The following is a 20,866-nucleotide window of genomic DNA, read 5'->3' on the forward strand; positions in this document are numbered from 1 at the left end:
AATCAACTCAATGGCAACTTTTCTTTGCTTACCAAGTGCCAAGCACCGTTATGAGACAGTTAGGTAATATCATTCTCACTTAGGAAACCCTCGTGGAGTAGTAGTTAGGTGCTATGGCTGCTAACCAAAGGGTCGGCAGTTCGAATCCACCAGGCGCTCCTTGGAAACTCTATGGGGGCAGTTCAACTCTGTCCTATTGGGTCGCTATGAGTCGGAATCGACTCAATGGCACTGGGTTTGGTTTTTTGGTTCTCATTTAACAGATGAGGAAACCCAGGCACAGGGAGGCTAAGTAACCTGCTTGACGTCACACATCTAATAAGCAGCAGAGCAGAATGCGAACTCTGGCCCTAGAGCACACACTCTTCCTCAATGACCAGGAAGGAAGGAGAAATCAGCTGTCACATTTATTACCATGCTCACAATTGCAGTGAATAGGCAGTTTCTTCCCACAAGATCTTTCTAAACCTTGGATGTGATTAAATACAACAAAAACTCAACACAACTCCCTGAGGCAAAACGCAAAGGGCATTTTAGGCCCTCACCACTGCCATCTTTCCTCTGGCCCTTTGTCCCACACCTGACATGTTCTAGTGCCGTGAATGTTCAGGCCTCCTGTCCTGCTTTCACGTCCCCTTTGCCTACGATATCCTTTATCCAGAGCCACACTTGTCATGTGTCAAGACTCAACTCCAATGACATGCCTTGGTAAAACCTGTTCCCCCAAGCTGTCTGCAACTGCTCTCTCCCTGTTCTCCACAACAGTCTGTTCCTCTCCATTACGGCACTTACCACCATGTCTGAACGCCTGTTCACATGCCTGTCTTCCCACTCTAGGTTCTGAGCTCCACCTGGAATCCCCAAGGGCAAGGACCATGTCTTGCTCATCCCTGCAGGATAACCTGGAACAGCCTTGCTACTCCACTCAAATCTCAGCTGAGACTTTATATTCAGGAAAAAAAAAAAAGATCAGAGGAATATGTTCTGACATATAACAGCACCTGCTTTGAAATACTACAGACCTCAATTTCCATCCTTCCCCTGCCGCTTATTAGCTGGGTAACCTCAGAAGTTACCCAGACTTTCTAAGCTTGGCCTCCTAGAGCCTACATGCAAGTAAGTAATTATAATACAAGAGATAAGCACCAGGCTGCTAACTGAAAGGTTGGCAGTTCAAGTCTACCCAGTGGCTCTTTGACTTATCAGGAGAAAGGCCTGGTAATCTGCTTCCTTAAAGACTACAGCCAAGAAAACCCTATAAGATAGTTCTACTCTGTCACATGGGGTTGCTATAAGCAGAATTGACTTGATGGGACCCGACAACAGCTACAATTATAAGAGCACTGGAGCGTATGCTGTATTAGAGATGTGGACTAAACTCTAGTAGACGCTGCACATTTCATTTAATCCTCCCTACAACCCCAAGAAGTATCACCCCCATTTTACAGGTGAGAAAACCAAGGCAAAAGAGATTCAGTCACTTGCCAAAGGTAACACAGCTCATAGTAATTAAAGGATCTGGGATGCTAAGCCCAACAGTCTGATTCTAGTCCTATGCTCTTAACCAATACACCCTTCTGCCTCCCGAGAGTACAATTTACATTGTGAGGACACAAGCAAAGCAGCAAATAACTTTGCCTGAGTGAGTCAGTTTGGGGGCTAAACACAGGAGGTGTCACTACAGCTGGGTTTTGAAGGACGGATAGGAGTTCACTAGATGGAGAAAAAAGGGAAGGGCATTTTAGCACAAAGGGAACAAACGGTCACAAACAAAGAGGTGTGAAAGTACAGGGCACGTCTAAGACAAACAGCTTGAGATAATAGCGGTGAATACAATGAATATAGAGGAATGACGGGCAATGGTGCTAGAAATGTTGAAGGGGCCACATGGTAGAGAACACTGCAGCCAAAGAGATTTGGAACCAGCAGAGTATACTGGAAAGAAGATGGATTTCACTGTCAAGAAGGCCAAGATTTGAATTCAGCCTCCAAAACTTCCCAGCCACGTGAGCATGGGCAACTTATTTCTCTAAGCCACAGTTTCCTTCTCTGTAAAATGATGTTTATGATAACTCAATGAAATAATTAATGTGACAGCACCTAGCACCAGCCAGTAATCAACATATGGTAGATGCCCAACAAAGGCCAAGTTCTCCTTTTCTTTCCATTTCATCTTGGAGATGAAAGGTAGTGAAGAAATGTGATTAAATTTATATTTTAGAAAGATCACTCTGGCTGTGGCATAAAGGAAGTCTGAGTTGGCGGTGGGTGGCACAGGAAGAATGCTCTGGGTAGTACATATAGTCACCACCGCCCAGGTGAGGCCAGATAAGGTCCAAGCTAAGGCTGTGGGGAGGGTGGGAAGGGGACTTGAGAGATATTTAGGAAGTAGAATCTATAGAATTTAGCAACTGGGAGGGATGAATTCCAGGTTCCGGATGGATGAAAGCTTTCATTCATTGTGGCAGGGAACCCAGGAGGGGAGTACCTTGTGGACGGAGGGCAACCAGTAGTTCAATTTTGGGCATCCAGAGCTGGGTGTGTCTGTGGGACATCCAAGTGTAAAGATCAAGTTGGCAACTGGACATACAGAAGCAGTCTGGCTGGAGATAAACTTGAACTTATTTAATGGCCCCGAATTATTCTTATTAATGTCATACTACAGGGCCAAGGTCTATTTCAAGAGAAGGATGAGCCCATTTCTAAACCTCAAAGTCTATGAGCCGCTCTTAGGTTCTTACAAGCACAGAAAGGAAAGGGCTTCACCCAGTTAGGTGTTCACGAATGTTTCCGTCCCACATCCACTGTGTGTCAAGCACTGGGCTAGGGTCAGGGCTACAATATAAGAAGCTTGACTCATCTCTGCCCTTATGTGCTTCTCAGAGAGGGGGCAGGTGGACAAACAAGCAATTGTATCTAATTTGTTAAGAGGGAGGTGCTCTCGGGCACAGTGACAGCACACAGGAAGTTAGGGGAGGCTGCACAGAGGAGGCAGCATTTGGGTTGAGACCTTCACTCATTCATTCAACCAATGTTTACTGAGCACCTGCTATGTGTCAGGCACTGTTCTAGGTGCTGGGGATTCAGATGTGAATAAAACAAAATTATCCACCCTCATGGAGCTTACATTCTATTCAGGGGAAAACAGAATAGCCAAGAGAAATAAGTAAACTCTATAGTATGTTCCTACCACACGTCAGTCAGTATGTTGTACTGCAGAGTCTTGGGTGTTGCTGTGATGATGGAAGCTACACCTCCAATATTTCAAATACCAGCAGGGTTACCCATGCTGGACAGGTTTCAGTGGACCTACCAGTCTAGGACAGACTAGGAAGAAAGGCCTGGTGACCTACTTCTAAAAATTAGCCAGCAAAAACCCTATGAATCACAAGAGAATATTGTCAAGCATAATGCTGCAAGATGAGCCTCCTAGATTGGAAGGCACTCAAAATACACAGCGGCTGTAACAATGGCCTTGAGCATACCAGGAATGGTGATGATGGCATAGGGACCAGACAATGTTTTGCTGTGTTGTGCATGGGGTCATCATGAGTCAAAGACAACTTAACAGCAACTAACACCACAATCACCGAGGTGGTATGTCAGGTGGTGGTAGTGCAGAAGGAGGCCATGGAGCATCCCGTGTTAGGAGTGGAGTGTTGAAATGCCAGAAAGGGTGGTCAGGGAAGGCCTCAATGACAAGTGGACATTTGAGCAAAGACCTGAGGAGGGTAGGAGGGAGCCACATACTTAACTGGGAGAAGAACATTCTCGGCAGATGGAACACCAAATGCAGAAGTCATTGGTGCAAAGGCCTGGGGTGGCTGAAGAACACCAAGAGGCCCGTCAGGCCAGAGCAGAGTTAGCAAGGGGGAGAGAGTGGTAGGGCACAAGGTCCGTGGGAGGCACAAGGGGTTTGTGCTTGACCACCGGCCTAATGGTTGGTGGCTTGAACCCACCCTGCAGCACTGCAAAAGAAAGGCCTGGCAATCTCCTTCCGTAAAGATTACGGCCAAGAAAACCTTACGGAGAAGTTCTACTCTGTAACACACAGGGTTGCCATGAATCTGAATCAACTCGATGGCAATTGCTTTTTGTTTGTTTGTTTTTAAGTGGAATGAGAAACCAGTGGAAGGCTCTGAGCAGAAGATGACATGATCTGATTTGTGAATTCACAGGATCCCTCAGGATGCTGTTTTGACACCAGACTGGAGAGGGCAAGAGCAGAAGCAGGGCCCTGTAGACACTACTGCAACAGCCCAGGTGAGAGAGGACAGTAGCTTGGACCAGGGTGGTCACGATGAGACACAGTCAAAGTCTTGCCGTGCTTTGAAAGCTGGGCTGGCAGGACAGACTCCAGCAGAGGACTGACTGCCTGGTCAACCATGGGAGGGAGGGTTTCCCAGGCAGAGAACAGCAAGAGCAACACAGTAGCATTCGGTGGGTGTCTATGCATGTTTGGGGACTTAAAAGTCACTCAGGATTGCCTAAGTGTGAAGGGAAAGACAGAATGCCAGAGCTAGCTACTGGGAAGGCAAGAGTGGCCTGTGGAAGCCTTGAATGCCAAGTAAGAAGTTGAGGCTCTAATCCCCTTCTCCTCCTTCTCCTTCCTCCTCTGCTGCCCCCAGTCTAGGGGGGGAGGAAGGGAGAGAATGTAGGCAAGACTTGCCTTGCTTGGCGTTCAATCCAGTTTGCAGCTGCTGTTTATTTGTTTTATTAAGTTGCATGGTATTTCCACTCTGGGTATCTCTCTGGCAGGAGGCAATGAAGTCTGACATGCGAGGCTGGATCTGTCTCCTTCTGATGTAAATAATGTCAGCATCAACATTACCAGGGAGATAAGGTACAGGAGCCAGTCAGCAGGGCAGAGATTTGTCATTGTCAGCTCCCAGCAAGTCTGGGACTGCTGGTCCCCCACAGTCCTGCACTGGCCCTGTCTGCACCCCTAGCCGCAGCGGCTTGATTTCCACTGTACTGGGCTTAGGGGAAGCATGGTGCAAGAAGGGACATTTGGCCTGAACCTTGAAATAGGAGTAGGAGCAAGCCAGAGGAAGAAGACAGACAAGGGTTCCAGGCAGCGGAAACAGGGTATTCACGGGCTGGAGGCCTGAATGGGCATGGTGTGCTTGGAGAAGGGCAGCAGTCCACTGGGGTGAGAGAGCAGGAGGCATGAGATGAGGTACCCAAGCCCACTACCATAGAGTCGATTCTGACCCATAGCAACCCCATAGGGTTTCCAAGGCTGTATATCTCCATGGAAGCAGGGTGCAACATCTTTCTCCCACGGACCTGCTGGTGGGTTCAAACCGCCAACCTTTCAGTTAGCAGTCCATCACCTTAACCACTGTGCCACCAGGGCTCCTCTGAGTTGAGTTAAGGGAGTGGAATGCAAAGGGAGGGTAGAGATCAGCCATGAAAGGCCTGATGGTCTTGCTAACCTGCTTGGACTTCACCCTGAAGGTGTCGGGGGCCATTGTAGGTGTGGCAAAGAGCTCTTTAAGCAGGGAGTAAAAGCCCAGACTTGCTTTAGAAGGATGACTCTGGACACCGGGCAGTGATGAGATGTGGCTTGAGGGGGAGGATGACAGGTAGAGACCGGAGGCAGGGAGAGCAGTGAAAGGTTGTTCTAATAACCAAGGCCTGAGCAGTAGGAGGGAGGAGAACAGAAGGGATTCCAGGGCCAGGCTAGGGGAGATCAGAGGATTTGGTCTCCAGTTGAGAGTGGGCAGTGAAGGAGAAGGAGGAGGAAGAGGACTCCGAGGTTTCAGGCATGGAGAACAGGACGGACACTAACGCTGCTGGAGTCAACTGGGGTCCCAGAGGAGCTGCGTCTCTGTAGGAAGACAACTCCCACCCTGCTCTTCCCCACTCCCAGGTTGAGTGTGGGTTCCAAACGCTATGGACTGAATTGTGTCCCCCCAAAATACATGTTGGAATTCTAACCCCTGTACCTGTGGATGTAATCCCTTTTGGGAGCAGGGGTTTCTTGGTTATGTTCATGAGCCCATTATCAGTGTAGGATCTGTCTGAAACCTAATCACTTCTGAGTGATAAAAAGAGGAGATAAGACACAGGAGCAAGCACAAATGGGGGAAGATAAATGCCATGTGAAGGTTGCCAAGGAACCAAGGAACGCCTGGACTACAGACGTTGAAAGAAACAAGGACCTTCCCCCAGAGTCACACAGAGAGAAATCTTTCCCCCAGAACCAACACCCTGAATTTGGACTTTCAGCTGCCTAAACTGTGACAAGGTAAATTTCTGTTCTTCAAAGCCATCCATGTGTGGTATTTGTGTTATAGCAGCACTAAGAAATGAAGACACTGAGGAACAAACAGGCAGTGACGTCCCATGGGCCTGCAGCTCAAGAGAGAGGACCCAGAGACTGAGAGATTGGGAGTCAGCAGGATGAAGAAGCGAGTTTTTTTCCCAGGAGTGGAGAAAGGCTGGGTACAGGATCAGCAATTAAGGGGACGCAGAAGCAGAGGAGCCAAGAAGGAGGCTGAGAAAGAACACTGAAAGTGGGGGGCCTCCACTGGCACAGGGAACAGGGAGCCAAAGAGAAGCTGTCCAGGTGGGGAGGGAGCGGTTTCAGGAGCTGCGGGACTCTGAGTGGGCTAAGGTGGACAGCGAGCAGCAGCCTCTCTTCCTAGAGAAGTGTCTACCCAGGCCCTTGCTCTGCATCGTCTCATTTAATCTGGCCTGAGCATCTAGATGGACAACTGCCCAACAAGGAAGGCCAGAGGAGAAGCAGGTCTCAGGGGAAAGATAATGACGCCACAGCCTTCTGCCAAGTTCTGGTCTTAGGAGCCCAGCTGGATATCCTAAACTTTTCTCAAACTCAACCTGATCAAAACTGCCTTCATCTTCTCCTCTCGCCAAACCTGACCTTCTCTGTAGTTTCCTGTGTCAGAGAGGTCAGCCCTACTCACCCAGTTCCTCATGCCAGAGGCTTGGGGGTGACATCCCGCTCTCCCTCACACCCAGGCAATCACCACATCCTGTCAGCCCCACCCCACGTGGTCCATGCTTCACACAGAGTGATCCTAGAAATCACAAACTTGATTACTATGTCGTTCCCCTGTGTGAGAATCTTTAATAATTCCCACTTTCACTCAGGATAAAGAAAAATATTCCATGGTTTACCAGGAGCTTACCAGGCCTCACTCATATCAATCTCTCCCTCCCCTCTACCCAGGACCACGCTGGCCTCTTCCTGGCTTTTCCATGCACCAAGTGACTTCCACTTCAAGACCTTTGAAAGTGCTATTTCTTCTCCCTGGAACCTTCTTCCGTACTTCTCTGGGCCTATCTGGTACCTCCTCAGCCCTTCTGGCTCAGTCTGTGTTGCTTCCTCAAGGATCTTTCCAGAAACAGAATGTTCCCTCTACATCCATCATACATTTGCATTTTCAGATCATTTCATACTTTCTTTTTGTGGTACTTAATCACAATTTTAATTCATCAACAAAGTCATTATTGATCTAATTTCTAGACAGAAAACTCTATGAGGACCATGTGTATTCTGTCCCAAGCACCTAGCGCATTTTCTGGTACATAGCAGGCACTTAAAGAAACAAAAGTCCTCACAACTGGACCCATAAGCAACATCATGATAAACAGAGAAAAGGTTGAAGCTGTCAAGGATTTCATTTTACTTGGACCCACAATCAACACCCATTGAAGCAGCAGTCAAGAAATCAAATGACATATTGCATTGGGCAAATCTGCTGCAAAAGACCTCTTTAAAGTGTTAAAAAGCAAAAATGTCACTCTGAGGACTAAGGTGCACCTGACCCAAGCCATAATATTTTCAGTTGCCTTTTATGCATGCGAAAGCTGGACAATGAATAAGAAGATCGAAGAAGAATTGATGCCTTTGAGCCATGGCGTTGGTGAAGAATACTGAAATATACCATGGACAGCCAGAAGAACGAACAAGTCTGTCTTGAAAGAAGTACAGCCAGAGTGTTCCTTGGAAGCAAGGATAGCAAGACTCTGTCTCACAGACTTTGGACATGTTATCAGAAGGGATGAGTACCTGGAGAAGGACATCATGCTTGATAAGGTAGAGAGTCAGCAAAAAAGAGGAAGATCCAACACAGTGGCTGTAACAATGGCCTCAACTATAGCAATGATTGTGAGGTTAGCGCAGGACTGGGGAGTGTTTTGTTCTGTTCTATGTAGAGTCACAATGAGTCAGAACCAGTTCGACGGCACATAACAACAACTATAAGCAGGCACTCAATAAATATCTGTTCAGCAACTAAATGAAACAGGAAACTGAAGCTCAGAGGGGTTAAGTAACTTCCCTAAGGTCACACAGCAAACAGCTGAGTCAGGATTCCAGTCATATCTTCTGGCACCAGAATCATGGTCTCCTCCACTACATCATAGCTCCCTGCTTGATAATGGTTTAGCAAGTCATCCTGAAATTTTCAAACTTTCCAATTTTAGTCAATGATTTCAGGGTACTTCTGGGACTAAGGACCCGAGAGCTTGGGACCCCCAGAGTAGCTGCCAGTCTACTTTCAGGGTGTCACCCTTGCCATCTTAGCCATCCTCACCTCCTCTAACATCCTCGCTCTTGCACCATCCTGTTTTGATTGAAGATGCTGTAAAAGTTGTTTGGAGATTTTCTCACACTTTAAATAAGGCATCATATTTCATGGTTACAACTTCAGAGTCATAAAATATAACCTTCACCTGACACCACAGTCCTAAAATATTAATTTACACTTTCTCCTTCTCTGGCGATGGGCATTTTGTGCTGCCATTAAGTCATGTATATCCTAAGGTGCAGGTGTATTTTGCTGATAGTTGCCTTTCCAAGTTTATGATTTTATTTATGATCAACTTTAGGTTCTAGTGAAATTCCTTCAATTAACTATAATTTTAAAGAACTGTCTCTCAGGTCCCTTTGAAGCCTGTTAACTCTACAATGACACAAATTTCTAGAGGAATGTGCATCACATTCTGGGCCCTTCCCCCTCGCAGGGCAAATCCAATGCACAATCTTGGGTGTCTGGAAGCTTTAGGGTCCTAGCATTGGGCTTCCATCCATATCCTCCCTCCCCAGCACCAGTCAGTGTCCCAGGAAATGAAATTCCCAGTTGGCCCTGGAGGAGAGGTTGCCATCTTGCATTTTAAAAGCAAGTTTGAGAGAGCCTGGGCACAACTGCCCAAAATATGCAGTAGCTCCCTCTTCTAGAACTACGTACGTCATCTCTGCTGGTACCTCAGTAACATGCTCAACCTTGTCAGTTCCCTCTTCCAAGGGGTCTCCGTTCTGCCCCTTTATCCTTGGATCTGGAGTCCTAGGATGGTGCGAATGGTTTAACGCACTTGGCTGCTAACCTTTTTCAGGAGGTTGGAGGTTTAAATACACAAAGAGGTGCCTCAGAAGAAAGACCTGGTGATCTACTGCCAAAAAATCAGCCATTGACGACTCTGTGGAGCACAGTTCTACTCGGACACACACGGGGTTCCGTGAGTCAGAATCGACTCAACGGCAAATGTTTTATTTATTTGCTTTTTAGTCCTCGGCTTTATCAAAGACACCCATTTCCCAAATTAAGAAATGACCTGAGAACATTGCCACTGCCCCCACCCCAAACTCCTTCCATAGATACTGCCACCCAAAGTATCTTTCTGAGGGGATGAATGAATGTAGACAGGAGATGGTCATCAATTCTGTAACTATTCTGTGCTGAACTTTTACTATGGACAGGCTTGTGCTAAAAGCGTTACTGGAATTTTCTCATTTAATCCCCAAGCAGCTCAGAGAGATAGGTATTATCACCCACAATTTACAGATGAGGAAATTGAGGTCTAAGAAGTTTTTTTTTTTTTAATTATCCCATGGTCACATAGTTACTACATGGCGGAGATGAGACTTGAACCCATGACAGTCTGACCCAGACCCACACCCTTACCCACCTATTTTTCTGCCTCCCAGGTCTTGGTGGCTGCAATGCAGCTCAAGACTTGGGGCTAGGAGCAGGCTCTTGGGAGCACCAGACCCCAGAGAAGGGGTTTCTGGCTGTGAGCAGCCTTCTCCTGTCTCGTCTCCTCTGCCTACAGGGCCTGAGGCAGAGACTTCGTGCTGCCTCAAAAGTGTGGGCCTAGCCACCCAGCGATAGTAACGGAAGGGTCACAATAGTGATGGTGGAACTCTAGTTAGAGTGGCATCTGGCAGCCGTGGTCCATGCCAAGGCCCCAGCGCTCAGAATCACTCGGTATCCACGCTGTGTCTGGCATGGTGCTTGCTGTTTTCTGCATGTTAATTTGACCAGCACAACAGCACCCAGCATGCAGCCCAGACCCTCTTCACTATCTACATGGCCACCCTGGGGTCTTCTGTCCCTCTCTCAGATCTCTTTCTAGCTCAGGCCTCTCCCAGCTGCAGAATTACTGTCCCCACCTGGGTGTCTCATGGGCATCACAAACTTAACCTGGGCAAATGGAGTGATCTCGCTTCTCCTTAGGCCACAGCCCTCTTCTCCCATGCAACTGCTTCCTGCCCCCTGCCCTGGTCTACCTCATCTTGGTCAATGGGGCCATCCACCCAGCACTCCAGAAAGGAGTCAGCCTTGACCCCTCATTCCATCCACCTACATCCTACCTGTTGGCAAGACCCATCGGCTCTGCTGCAAACCACAGCTCCAATCTACTCCTTTCCATTTCTGCCACAACCACCCTTGACCAAGAGGCACCATCTCCAGCCTAGACACTTGAAATGACCCCCCAACTGGACTCTGCTGTGCCCCTTGCCCAGCTACAGTCCCCTCTCTCCCTTCTGGCATCAAGTGATCTTTCTAAAAAAAATTTAGTCATATTTTACCACCCCTGCTTAAAACCTTCCTGTGGCTCCCTACTGACTGAACTTAGAGTCAAACCAAATGTCTTACCCTGTTTGACCGCAGCCCTGCCCTCTGCACCTGCCCTCACTCTACTTCTGCCGCATGCAGCTATTTTCTGTTCCTCTAACATGTCAAGCTATTTCCCACCTCAGGGCCTTTGCAGCTGCTCTTCCTTTTGCAGGGAATGCCCCTTCCCAGGTCTTCATATAACAGAATCCTTCTTGTCATTCAGAACTCCATTCAAATGTCACCTCCTCAGAAAGGCCTTTCATGACCACCCAATCAAAAGTAGCCTTCCTAGTCACAAGTTACTTTATTTCCTTCAGAGTGCCTTTCACAGCCTGAAAATTCTTTATAGGTTTGTGTCTGTTTTCTGCTCCCCACTGCTAGAAAGTAAACTCCATGAGATGATGGAATTGGGTCTGATTGTTGGTAACTGGGATTCTCTGTATCTAGAACAATATCTGCTACTTAATGGGTGCTCCCTAAATAATATTTGAATCAAAGACTGTTGTTGTTAGGTGCTGTTGAGTTGGTTCCGATCCTACATACAACAGAACGAGATGCTGCCCGGTCCTGTGCCATCCTCACAATATTTGTTATCCTTGAGCCCACTGCTGCAGTCACTGTGTCAGCCCATCTAGTTGAGAGTCCTCTTCTTTTTCGCTGACACTTTACTTTACCAAGCATAATGTCCTTCTCCAGGAATTGATCCCTCCTGACAACATGTCCAAAGTATGTGAGACGAAGTCTTGCCATTCTTGCTTCTAAGGAGCATTCACAGTAGGTACTTTATAAAAAGTCGCTGAATAGCTGAGTGAATGAATGAGTCCGCAATCAACACTGTAAGGTTGCTACTTTTGTCTCTACTTAAAAATTCAGAACTAGGGTTGAACTTAGGCCCTTCCGACTCCACCCTCTTCTCATATTCGGCACCATTGACTCTGTTTCACATTCTGCAGTTTACAGAAAATGTGGACTGCAACTCGGCTCTTGCTGTACAAGCTTCTATGAACCAAATGCCTATTTCCACTGTCTGGTGGCAGCCTGTGGTGTTTGGCTTGAACTTCAGAGGCTGAGTTTTTCTTGCTCACGGCAGCTTTCTCTGCATCATCTGCCTCTCAGCCCCCAGAGCACCCACACTCTGCTCCTTCCCCTCGAGGCCTTCTTTGATCCAGGGCCAAGGCCTCTCTCAAGTCAGAGGCCAGATGCTGAAATCCACATGGTCTTCCTTCTCTTGATCAGAGGTTCCACAAAGTTTGGTGCCTCCCAGGGACCTCTGCCTTTAGACAGGTGTCCTGTGAGACACAAAGCTAAGAGAGGTTGCAGAGCCTGCCCCCTTTTTTCTGGCAGCTGGACCATCCCTTGATTGGTCAGGCTCCTTGGGATGGACACACAGGTCAGCTGGCTGGGTCCCTAATCTCAGCTGCTCCCTATCCTTTTAGTCTGTGCTGCCAAAGCTCCTGAGACTGAGCCCACCTTTTGGGCAGGTATGTGGCATTTCCTAGAAGCATGCAACTCTCTAACCTATGCTGGGAAGCTCAGGCCTTGAAGAAACTGTGCCACTCAGTGCTGCTAGGCAGGTGGGGGTAACCTAGGCCAGTAATTCCCCCTTAGGGCTTGCAAGCCTGCAGGATCCTGATCATGAATTAGAACCATCCAGCCATCCGTTCATTCAGCAAATATTTACAGACCACTGCCCAGTGGATGAGGTTTATCCACTCCCAGATGCCAGCCCTTGAGATTTCTACAGGAGAGGAAGAAAGGCCAAAAAGCTTTTAATCTTTCCTGAGTATGAACCCGTTAACTCTGGCGTGACCGCCAGGGCTGGCATGGAGCGGATGCCTGGAAAGCACCCTTTGTTCCTGTTTAGCTGGGCCTCCAAAAGAAGGGCAGTTTGGAAAACCACTTTCAGAAAGTCACTGACATTCTTGAGAATGCTTTTAGGATACTCTTGCAGCTTGTAGCATATTAGAATAGAGAAGCGGATCCAAAGCACAGGGCAAGGGGGAAGGACCGGGGCTCAGAATTTGAGAACCCCTTGTTCTCTCCCAGCCTTTAAGCAGAACCCCATCTCAGCCCCTCAGGCAGCAGGGGGCCCCCAGAGCTAGAAGCAAGATTTGACATCCTGCAAGCAAGATTTGATATCCTCGGTCAGCATCCCTGGTATGTTCTGGAAGGCTGCATTCTCTGGTATGGCTAAATAGGAAAATGCTTAAGAAAAGACTAAGAGACAGACTTTTAGAAAGGTTGGCCTTGGACTCCTTCTGGAAGGGCTTTGTGCTCCATGCTCAGAAATCTGAACTTGACCCTGTCAGGGGTAAAGAGCCACTAATGAGACTCTAGGCAACAAGTGATTGTCTCAGCTCTGTTTTTAGTCGTTAGGTGGTGCAAATAGTTAATGCACTCTGTTGCTAACTGAAAGAACGGCAGTTCAAGTCTGCCCAGAGGTGCCTCAGAAGAAAGGCCTGACAATCTACGTTAAAAATCAGCCATCGAAAACCCTACGGAGCACAGTTCTACTCTGACATACACGGGGTCACCACGAGTCAGAATTAACTTAAAGCAATTGGTTTTGGTGTTTTAAAAAGTTCACTCCAGCAGTGGAGAATGGATTGGGGGGGGTGTGTGGCGGGGGGACCTGGAGGATGGCTGCTCATTGAGGATACTTGGCAGAAAGCCAGTTGAGAGACAGGAGAACCTGGACCATAGCCATAGCCTCTTGGTTAGGGCAGAGGTGTGGAAGGGGACCAGTGCAGAGGAAGATTTACCAGGACATGGTGGTCAATGATGTGGGGGGTAAGGGAAAGATGGGAGTATAAGAGCCATTGACATGTCTTGGCCACTTTGGTGGGTGGTAACACTCTTCACCAAACTAGGAAAAGCAGCAGAAACAACAAGTTTGGGGAAAAAAGGAACACAAATTTTGGAATTAACCAGTTTGAAGCACGTGAAGGACATCCCAGGAGAAGTTCAGGGTGTTGTTGTTGTTAGCTGCTATTGTATCGGCCCCTGACTCATGGCTACCCCAGGCACAATGGGATCAGACTGCCGTGATCTATAAAGTTTTCACTGGCTGATTTTTCAGAAGTAGATTGTCAGGTCTTTCTTCCTAGTCTATCTTAGTCTGGAAGTTCTGCTGAAACCTGTTCAGCATCATAGCAAATGCAGGCCTCTACAGACCAACGGGTGGTGGCTGCACTTGAGGTCTCCCACATGGAGGCAAGAATTCTACCACTGAACCACCACGGCCCCTGTACATAGTGAGTTCTCAATAAATGCCAGCTAGTAGTGGCATGGCAGTAAGAACTACAGTGAAAGCTAACACCCACTGATTTGTTCTACACACAAGGCCTTTTGTTAAGTACTTAGCATTTATCAACTTGGACCTCACTTCCAGCTTACGTATGAGTTAAGTACTGTTGTTATTTCCATTTATAGATGAGAAAGCTGAGGCCCAGAGGTTGAGTAACTGGCCCCAAGTCATTCAGCCAGAGGGTGTGTGAGTAGCAAGGCCAGGATCAGAATTCAAGTGATCAGACACTAGAGCCCATGTTCTGGATGGCTCTGCTATAGTACTAGCGATAGCAAAGGTTATAGGAGAAGTACCAGTGACAGTAAACCTGGTTGGTTTGATCATTCCTGATGCCAATCAGCAGAAGAGAGAATATCCTGAGTGAGTAATGAGGCCACAGTAAAGGAGACTTAGGGAGATAGGAAAGGGGACATTGGCTCCCTTTCGGCTTCACCGCATGACTACAGCAAGCACTGGTGACTGAGCCATGAAAAAGAAACGTGAAGACACGTGGAGACTCGGTCTGCTTGGTTGTGGCTTGTCTATGAGAAGGAATTCACAGCTGTGTCCAGGCTCAAGCAGGAAAGATGCTATGATCCGTTAATTATGTCTGCCATGGGAGTGCAAAGAAGAGATTGTATGTGCCAAGTGTTTTCCATCCCTGGTGTAGACAGTAAAAAGTGGGTGTGTGTATGTGGGTGGGAGTGGGAAGAGGGAGCTGCTTACCCCTGCAGCCAGCCTTTTGATAGTAATTACAGGAAAGCTCCCTCTAAGAAGTAGGTAAAACTTAAACCGAAGGAGGAGCTCCTTGTTCAGCCATTTTTCAACAACTCAATATGATCGTCCCAGACCTATATCTTGGTGTTCTGGGACCCATGGAATTTAGAGATTAGAGTTTCAAGAAGAAAAGAATGGTCAATAGTGCAAAAGGCTGTTGAAAGGTCAAGAAATATAAGAGGCAAAATAATTCCCACTTGATTTGGCAACATGATGCAGAATACTGGGGGCGAAGGCCAGGCTGCAGGGGAGTAAACAGGCAGGAAGGAGGGGAGGCATGGCGCTTTCAGGACACTGGCCTTGGCTAGTGGAATGGGAAAATGCCACAATGTGATGTTACATTTTTAAAAAGAGATGGTTATGAAACTGTCTACACACATTAGAATCTCAATTATGTACATATTTATAAGAGCTGCATAGGTACAATAGGATTTGGAAAAAGACAGGAAAGAAATGCATGGAAATTGTGGTTAAAATGGTTAAATTTTGTTTCCTTCTTTATTCTTTTCTATGTTTTCTAAGCTTTTAGAAAAGATCATGTATTATTTTTTATCATCAGATAAAAGCCATTAGAAATTATTTGACAAATAAGGTTGGCTACTATGAATGCAGGAGCCCCTGGATGTTGCAAAGAGTTAACGTGCTTGGCTGCCAACTGAAAGGCTGATGGTTCAAGTCCACCCAGAGGCACCTCAGAAGACAGCCCTGGCGATCTACTTCTGAAAGGTCAGCCATTGAAAACCCTATGGAGCACAGCTCTACCCTGACACACATGTAGTCACCATGAGTCAGAGTTGACTGAAAGGCAACTGTTTTTTATTATAAGTGGGGGGCAATAAGGGAATAGGCTGGAAGTAGGATGACCAGCTGGCCCAGTGTGCCTGGGATGGAGGGGGTTCCCAGGACATGGGACCTTCAGAGATAAAAATGGGAAAGTCGCGGGCAAACACGGAAGAGTTGGCTACCCGAGCAGTGAGGCAGAAGAAGACCCAGCATGGAAGGGAGGTGGGGTTTTGTGGAGGGGTGAATACTGGGGTAAAGAGGTTTTGAGCATATTTGGAGGCTGAGAAACCATTAGATAAGGAGAGGTTGAGTTGATAGGAAAGAGAAAAGAAGAACTACCAGGGTGAGGTCAGTGTGAAAGCAGCTGGGGCCAGACCCGTGCATAAGGGGAGAGATGGTCTTTGAGGAGAAGGTGGATGATACTTCTGAGACTGGAGGACAGGAGGTGAGGCAGACTGGCCAGAAATAAGTTTGTGGATGCAGGGGAAGGAATCTGAGGAAGTACACCCTGAGGGCCAGGAATTCTGGCAAGGCTGAGAAGCCCCTGAAATACCTGAGACCCTAAGGATCGTATAGTGGGTACCTGTTGTGAGTGGGATTGTGTCCTCCAAAAAGATATGAAGTCCTGTGAATGTGACCTCATATGAAGTCCTGTGAGTGTGACCTCATTTGGAGATCATACTAGAGTGGGCCCTAATCCAATGTGTCTGCTGTCCTTATAAAAAGGGAAGAGATAGAGAGACACACAGAGGGCATATGGCCAGGTGAAGACAGAGGCAGAGGCTGGGGTGATGCCTCTTAAAGTCGAGGAACACCAAGCACCACCGGCCATCACCAGAAGCAGGAGAGGCATGGAACAGTTCCTCTCTCACAGCCCTCGGAAGGAACCAACATGGCCGACACTCTGATTTTGGACTTCTGTTGCTGTGTTGTTAGACACCACTGAGTTGATTCTGACTCATAGCAACCCTATAGGTCAGAGTAGAACTGCCCCATAGGGTTTTGTAGGCTGTAATCTTTATGGAGGCAGACTGCTACATCTTTCTCCCTCGAAGCTGCTAGTGGGTTCGAACCGCCGACCTTTCAGTTAGCAGCTGAGCGCTTAACCACTGTACCACCAGGGCCCCTTTTGGACTTCTAGCCTCCAGAATTGTGAGATGGTAAAATTCTGTTCTTATGCACCACCCAGCTGTGGTACTTTATTGTGGCAGCCCAAGAAAACAAATACATTACCCAATAAATGTGTAGGGTGTAGCTTCCCCAGTAGAAGCTGCATCCCTTCTGGGCACATGTAAGTCCACTCCGGCATCCCTTCCCAGCTGCCACCCACTTGCACGGTTCCCCCTCCAGCCACCTACCTCTGCAGGAGGGCAGGGGGAAGTCCCACGTGGCGCTGTTCTCAGAGCCGGAGTGGCAGGTGAGCACGGCGTGGCCCTCTAGGAAGAAGCCGGGGTTGCAGCTGTAGCGGACCTTGTCGCCCAGGTTGAAGTTGGAGCCCTGCTGGATGCCATTGGGCAGCCTCCCTGGGTTCCCGCACGTGTGACTGGGAAGAACTAGGGGCGAGAAGGGAGAGACAGCATCCTGTGAATTGGTCTCAAGCCCTGACACCCTGCCTCCTAGCAGCACCCCCTTCGGCAAGTCAGCCCCTTGAGACTCACTTCAGTAAATCGGGGATGGTCACTCCCACCCGCTCACCTCTCAAGTCTGCCAATTCTCCACGGCTGGGGTACTCACAAGAAGTCATGCGTTAAGAAGGAGCCACAGGTGGTATTTCTGGGCACCCAGGTTTCTGGTTCTCTCTAATGCAGCCCTGGTATGTCTGTCCCAACCGCTCTCTCTGAGACCCAGGGAGTCACTTTAATCTCTTGGGCACAGATGCCCTGATTTCAGACTCCACACTGTTTCTCACCAAACACCATGGCAGTTCCTGACGCAGAGCATGGCATAAAGTAGGTGCTCATTAAACAGAATGGCCTTTCTTTCAAGTGGGGTCTGCCCTAGGAGGCAGAGGGTACTCTGGCCCAGCAGGTTCAGGGGAAGTCGTAGAGGTGTTCATGCTGGAATAGGCAGTGAGATGGGAAGACAAGAGCTTGAGTTCTGATCAGCCTGACCCATTTAAAGGGGAAAATTGGGAGCAGAGGAACATGATGCACAGTGAAAGACTGGAGCAAAAGCAATCAGGACCAGCTGCAACTGTGCTCTCATTATCCAGAGGAAATAATCTTTGTATGGAATGCAAGAGCATCCTAACCCGTCAATTACGGGGATGGGAGGACGCAGCTCCTCTGTGCCTGTGAGTCACCTGTTCAACTGCAACACAGCTTCCCCTTGCCTTTGCCTTTCTCCCCAGAGTTGGAACCACGTGTGCTCTGCAGGTTAGGCCTCCCAGTCTTCCTGGATGTTCGCCATTGGGTGGGGATAACGGTCGCAGCCTCGTCCAGACTGCTGTCCAAGCATCTGCCCATTAATTCATCCACGATAGTTTATGGAGGCTACGCAAAGGGGTATAGGGAATACAGACTTGGAGCCACATTTCTGCCCAAGCACTTTCCACCTGTGGGACCTTGAGCAAGTCTCGTAACCTCTCTGGGCCTCAGTTTCTTCATTTGTAAGATGGGGATCAAGATAGCACCTTCCTTGCAGGGTGGTTGTGAGCGTTAAATGAGTTAAGGTATGGCAAGTGCTTAGGACAGAGCCTGGCATATAGTAAGTGTGACACAAGTGAACTTAAGCTCTCACTTCAGAGGGAGATGTGCTCGATTAAATGACATGCTGAGTGTTATGAAGGGATATGCTAACCAAGAGGTTGGTGGGTGGTTCAAACCCACCCAATGGCTCTGCGGGAGAAAGACCTGGTAATCTGCTTCCATAAAGATCACAGCCTAGAAAACCCTATGGGGTAGTTCCATTGTGTCAATGAGGTTGTATGAGTGGAAATCAATTCAATGGCACCAAACAACAACAATGATGGGATAGGGACCAGGCAGGGCACCCAACCCAGTCTGAGGAGTCAGGGACAACTTCCTGGAGAAGGTGACATCTATGCTGAACATTAAGAGTTTAACAGGAATTAGCAAGGCAAAAAGAGTGTCCAAACTGGACTAAACCAAAGGCAAAGAAGTTTCCTGAATAAACTAAATGCTTCGAAGGCCAGCATAGCAGGGGCAGGGGTTTGGGGACCATGGTTTTGGGGTACATCTAAGTCCATTGGCATGATAAAATTTATTAAGAAAACATTCTGCATCCCACTTTGGAGAGTGGCTTCTGGAGTATTAAGCACTAGCAAGCGGCCATCTAAGATGCATCCATTGGTCTCAACCCACCTGGAGCAAGGAAGAATGAAGAACACCAAAGACACAAGGTAACTATTAGCCTAAAAGACAGAAAGGACCACATGAACCAGAGACTACATCATCCTGAGACCAGAAGAACTAGATGGTGCCTGGCTACAACCGATGACTGCCCTGACAGGGAACACTACAGAGAACCCCTGAGGCAGCAGGAGAGCAGTGGGACGCAGACCCTAAATTCTCATAAAAAGACCAGACTTAATGGTCTGACTGAGACTAGAAGGACCCCAGTGGTCATGGTCCCCAGACCTTCTGTTAGCCCAAGACAGGAACCATTCCCAAAGCCAACTCTTCAGACAGGGATTGGACTGGAATATGGGATGGAAAATGATACTGGTGAAGAACAAGCTTCCTGGATCAAGTAGACACATGAGACTGTGTTGGCATCTCCTGTCTGGAGGGGAGATGAGAGGGCAGAGGGGGCCAGAAGCTGCCCAAATGGATATGAGGAAAAAAAGTGGAAGGAAGGAGCATGCTGTCTCATTAGGCGGAAAGCGATTAAGAATGTACAGCAAGGTGTGTATATATTTTTATATGAGAGACTGACTTGATTTGTAAACTTTCACTAAAAGCACAATAAAAATTAAAAAAAAAAAAAAAAAGAGTGTCCAGACAGAGGGAACAGCATGTGCAAAGGCCCTGAGGCCAGAGAAAGCCTAGGAGCTTAGGGATCCTGGAATGACGGGAAGGGGTGGCAATGAAGATGGTGAAATAGAGATGCGCAGGCCTGGACTCTAGAGGGTGCCCCAGGCCCTTGCAGTGTCCATTCCCTGCCCAGAGCCTGGTTGGCTCCTGCCTTCTAGGACCATCTCCAGCAGCCCTGATGATTTCAGAATTCTCAGAAAGAAGGCTTTCCCTCCTCTTTCCCCTCCTTCCTTTCAAGGAAGACACAACTCTGTGCCAAGGGAAATGGCCAACTTTGGAACCAGCCTGATCTATGTCTGAAATAAGGTGCTGCTGTTGTCTTATTCTGCCTGACCTTGAGTCATGTGACCTCTCTGAGCCCTAGTTTTCTTATCTGAGAAAGAGTGAGGGGTTGAGGGGTTCAGGGGGTTGAGGGGAGTATCCGTAGTGAATGACGTGTGGCTGGCACAGTGCCTGGCACATGGTAGGTGCACAAAAAATGGCAGATGTCATTACTCCATTGGGCTGGAGGGCGACGAGGTCAGGTGCCTGCTCTGGGTTACAGATATATCCTGGGAGCCTAACACAGTGCCCCGCACTTACAGGGAGATATTTGACTGCTCATTACTTGACTGTTTGGTGAATTACTCGTTCATGTATTAACTCCCCCATACAGCAAAAATTTATTGAAGGCCTACCGCACTGGGAGCTGGGAATATAGTGGCAAAAAAGACACAGTGAGTGCCTGCCCTCAAGAGGCTTATTCTTTTGCAGGTGAGTTCAGCTTAAGAACCAAAGAGCTCTTCCTTGCCTGTTCCCTACCCCTGACAAGTGAGATGACCCCATGAGAGGATTTACTTCCAGAACCCTCTGCACTGGCCCAGCTGGCTGTTTCCCACACTCCTCTTGCTGCTGACTTCCTTGGCGGTGGTGATGGCGCCAGTGGTGATGGTGCCCATGGTGATGGTGTCCATGGTGATGGCGCCTGTGGTGATGACATCTGCAGAGGCAGTGACTGTGATATGTGTGTTTGTGAGTGTTGGGGTGGGAGGGCTAGGTCAGGTAAGCATTTGAAGAAGAAAGCAAGCGAAGGTGAGGTGGGAAGCCCACCAGGGGAAATGGGCTGAAAACTGGTGTAGAACCAACCCTTCATTTTCCACAACAAGACGCAAAGA

The 20,866-nt window shown here is 48.1% G+C and overlaps 1 protein-coding gene across 1 annotated transcript in view; it reads right to left on the bottom strand.

Annotated features, from left to right (window-relative positions):
• CSMD2 (CUB and Sushi multiple domains 2) overlaps nt 1–20,866 on the bottom strand; it is a 786,100-nt gene that overhangs the window by 486,003 nt on the left and 279,231 nt on the right. Inside the window, exon 4 of the mRNA XM_049878694.1 lies at nt 17,076–17,270. Within this exon, the coding sequence (XP_049734651.1) occupies nt 17,076–17,270 (195 nt within the window). The remainder of the gene's footprint in view (nt 1–17,075; nt 17,271–20,866) is intronic.

Source organism: Elephas maximus, chromosome 3 (assembly GCF_024166365.1).
Source record: "Elephas maximus indicus isolate mEleMax1 chromosome 3, mEleMax1 primary haplotype, whole genome shotgun sequence".
NCBI lineage: Eukaryota > Metazoa > Chordata > Mammalia > Proboscidea > Elephantidae > Elephas > Elephas maximus.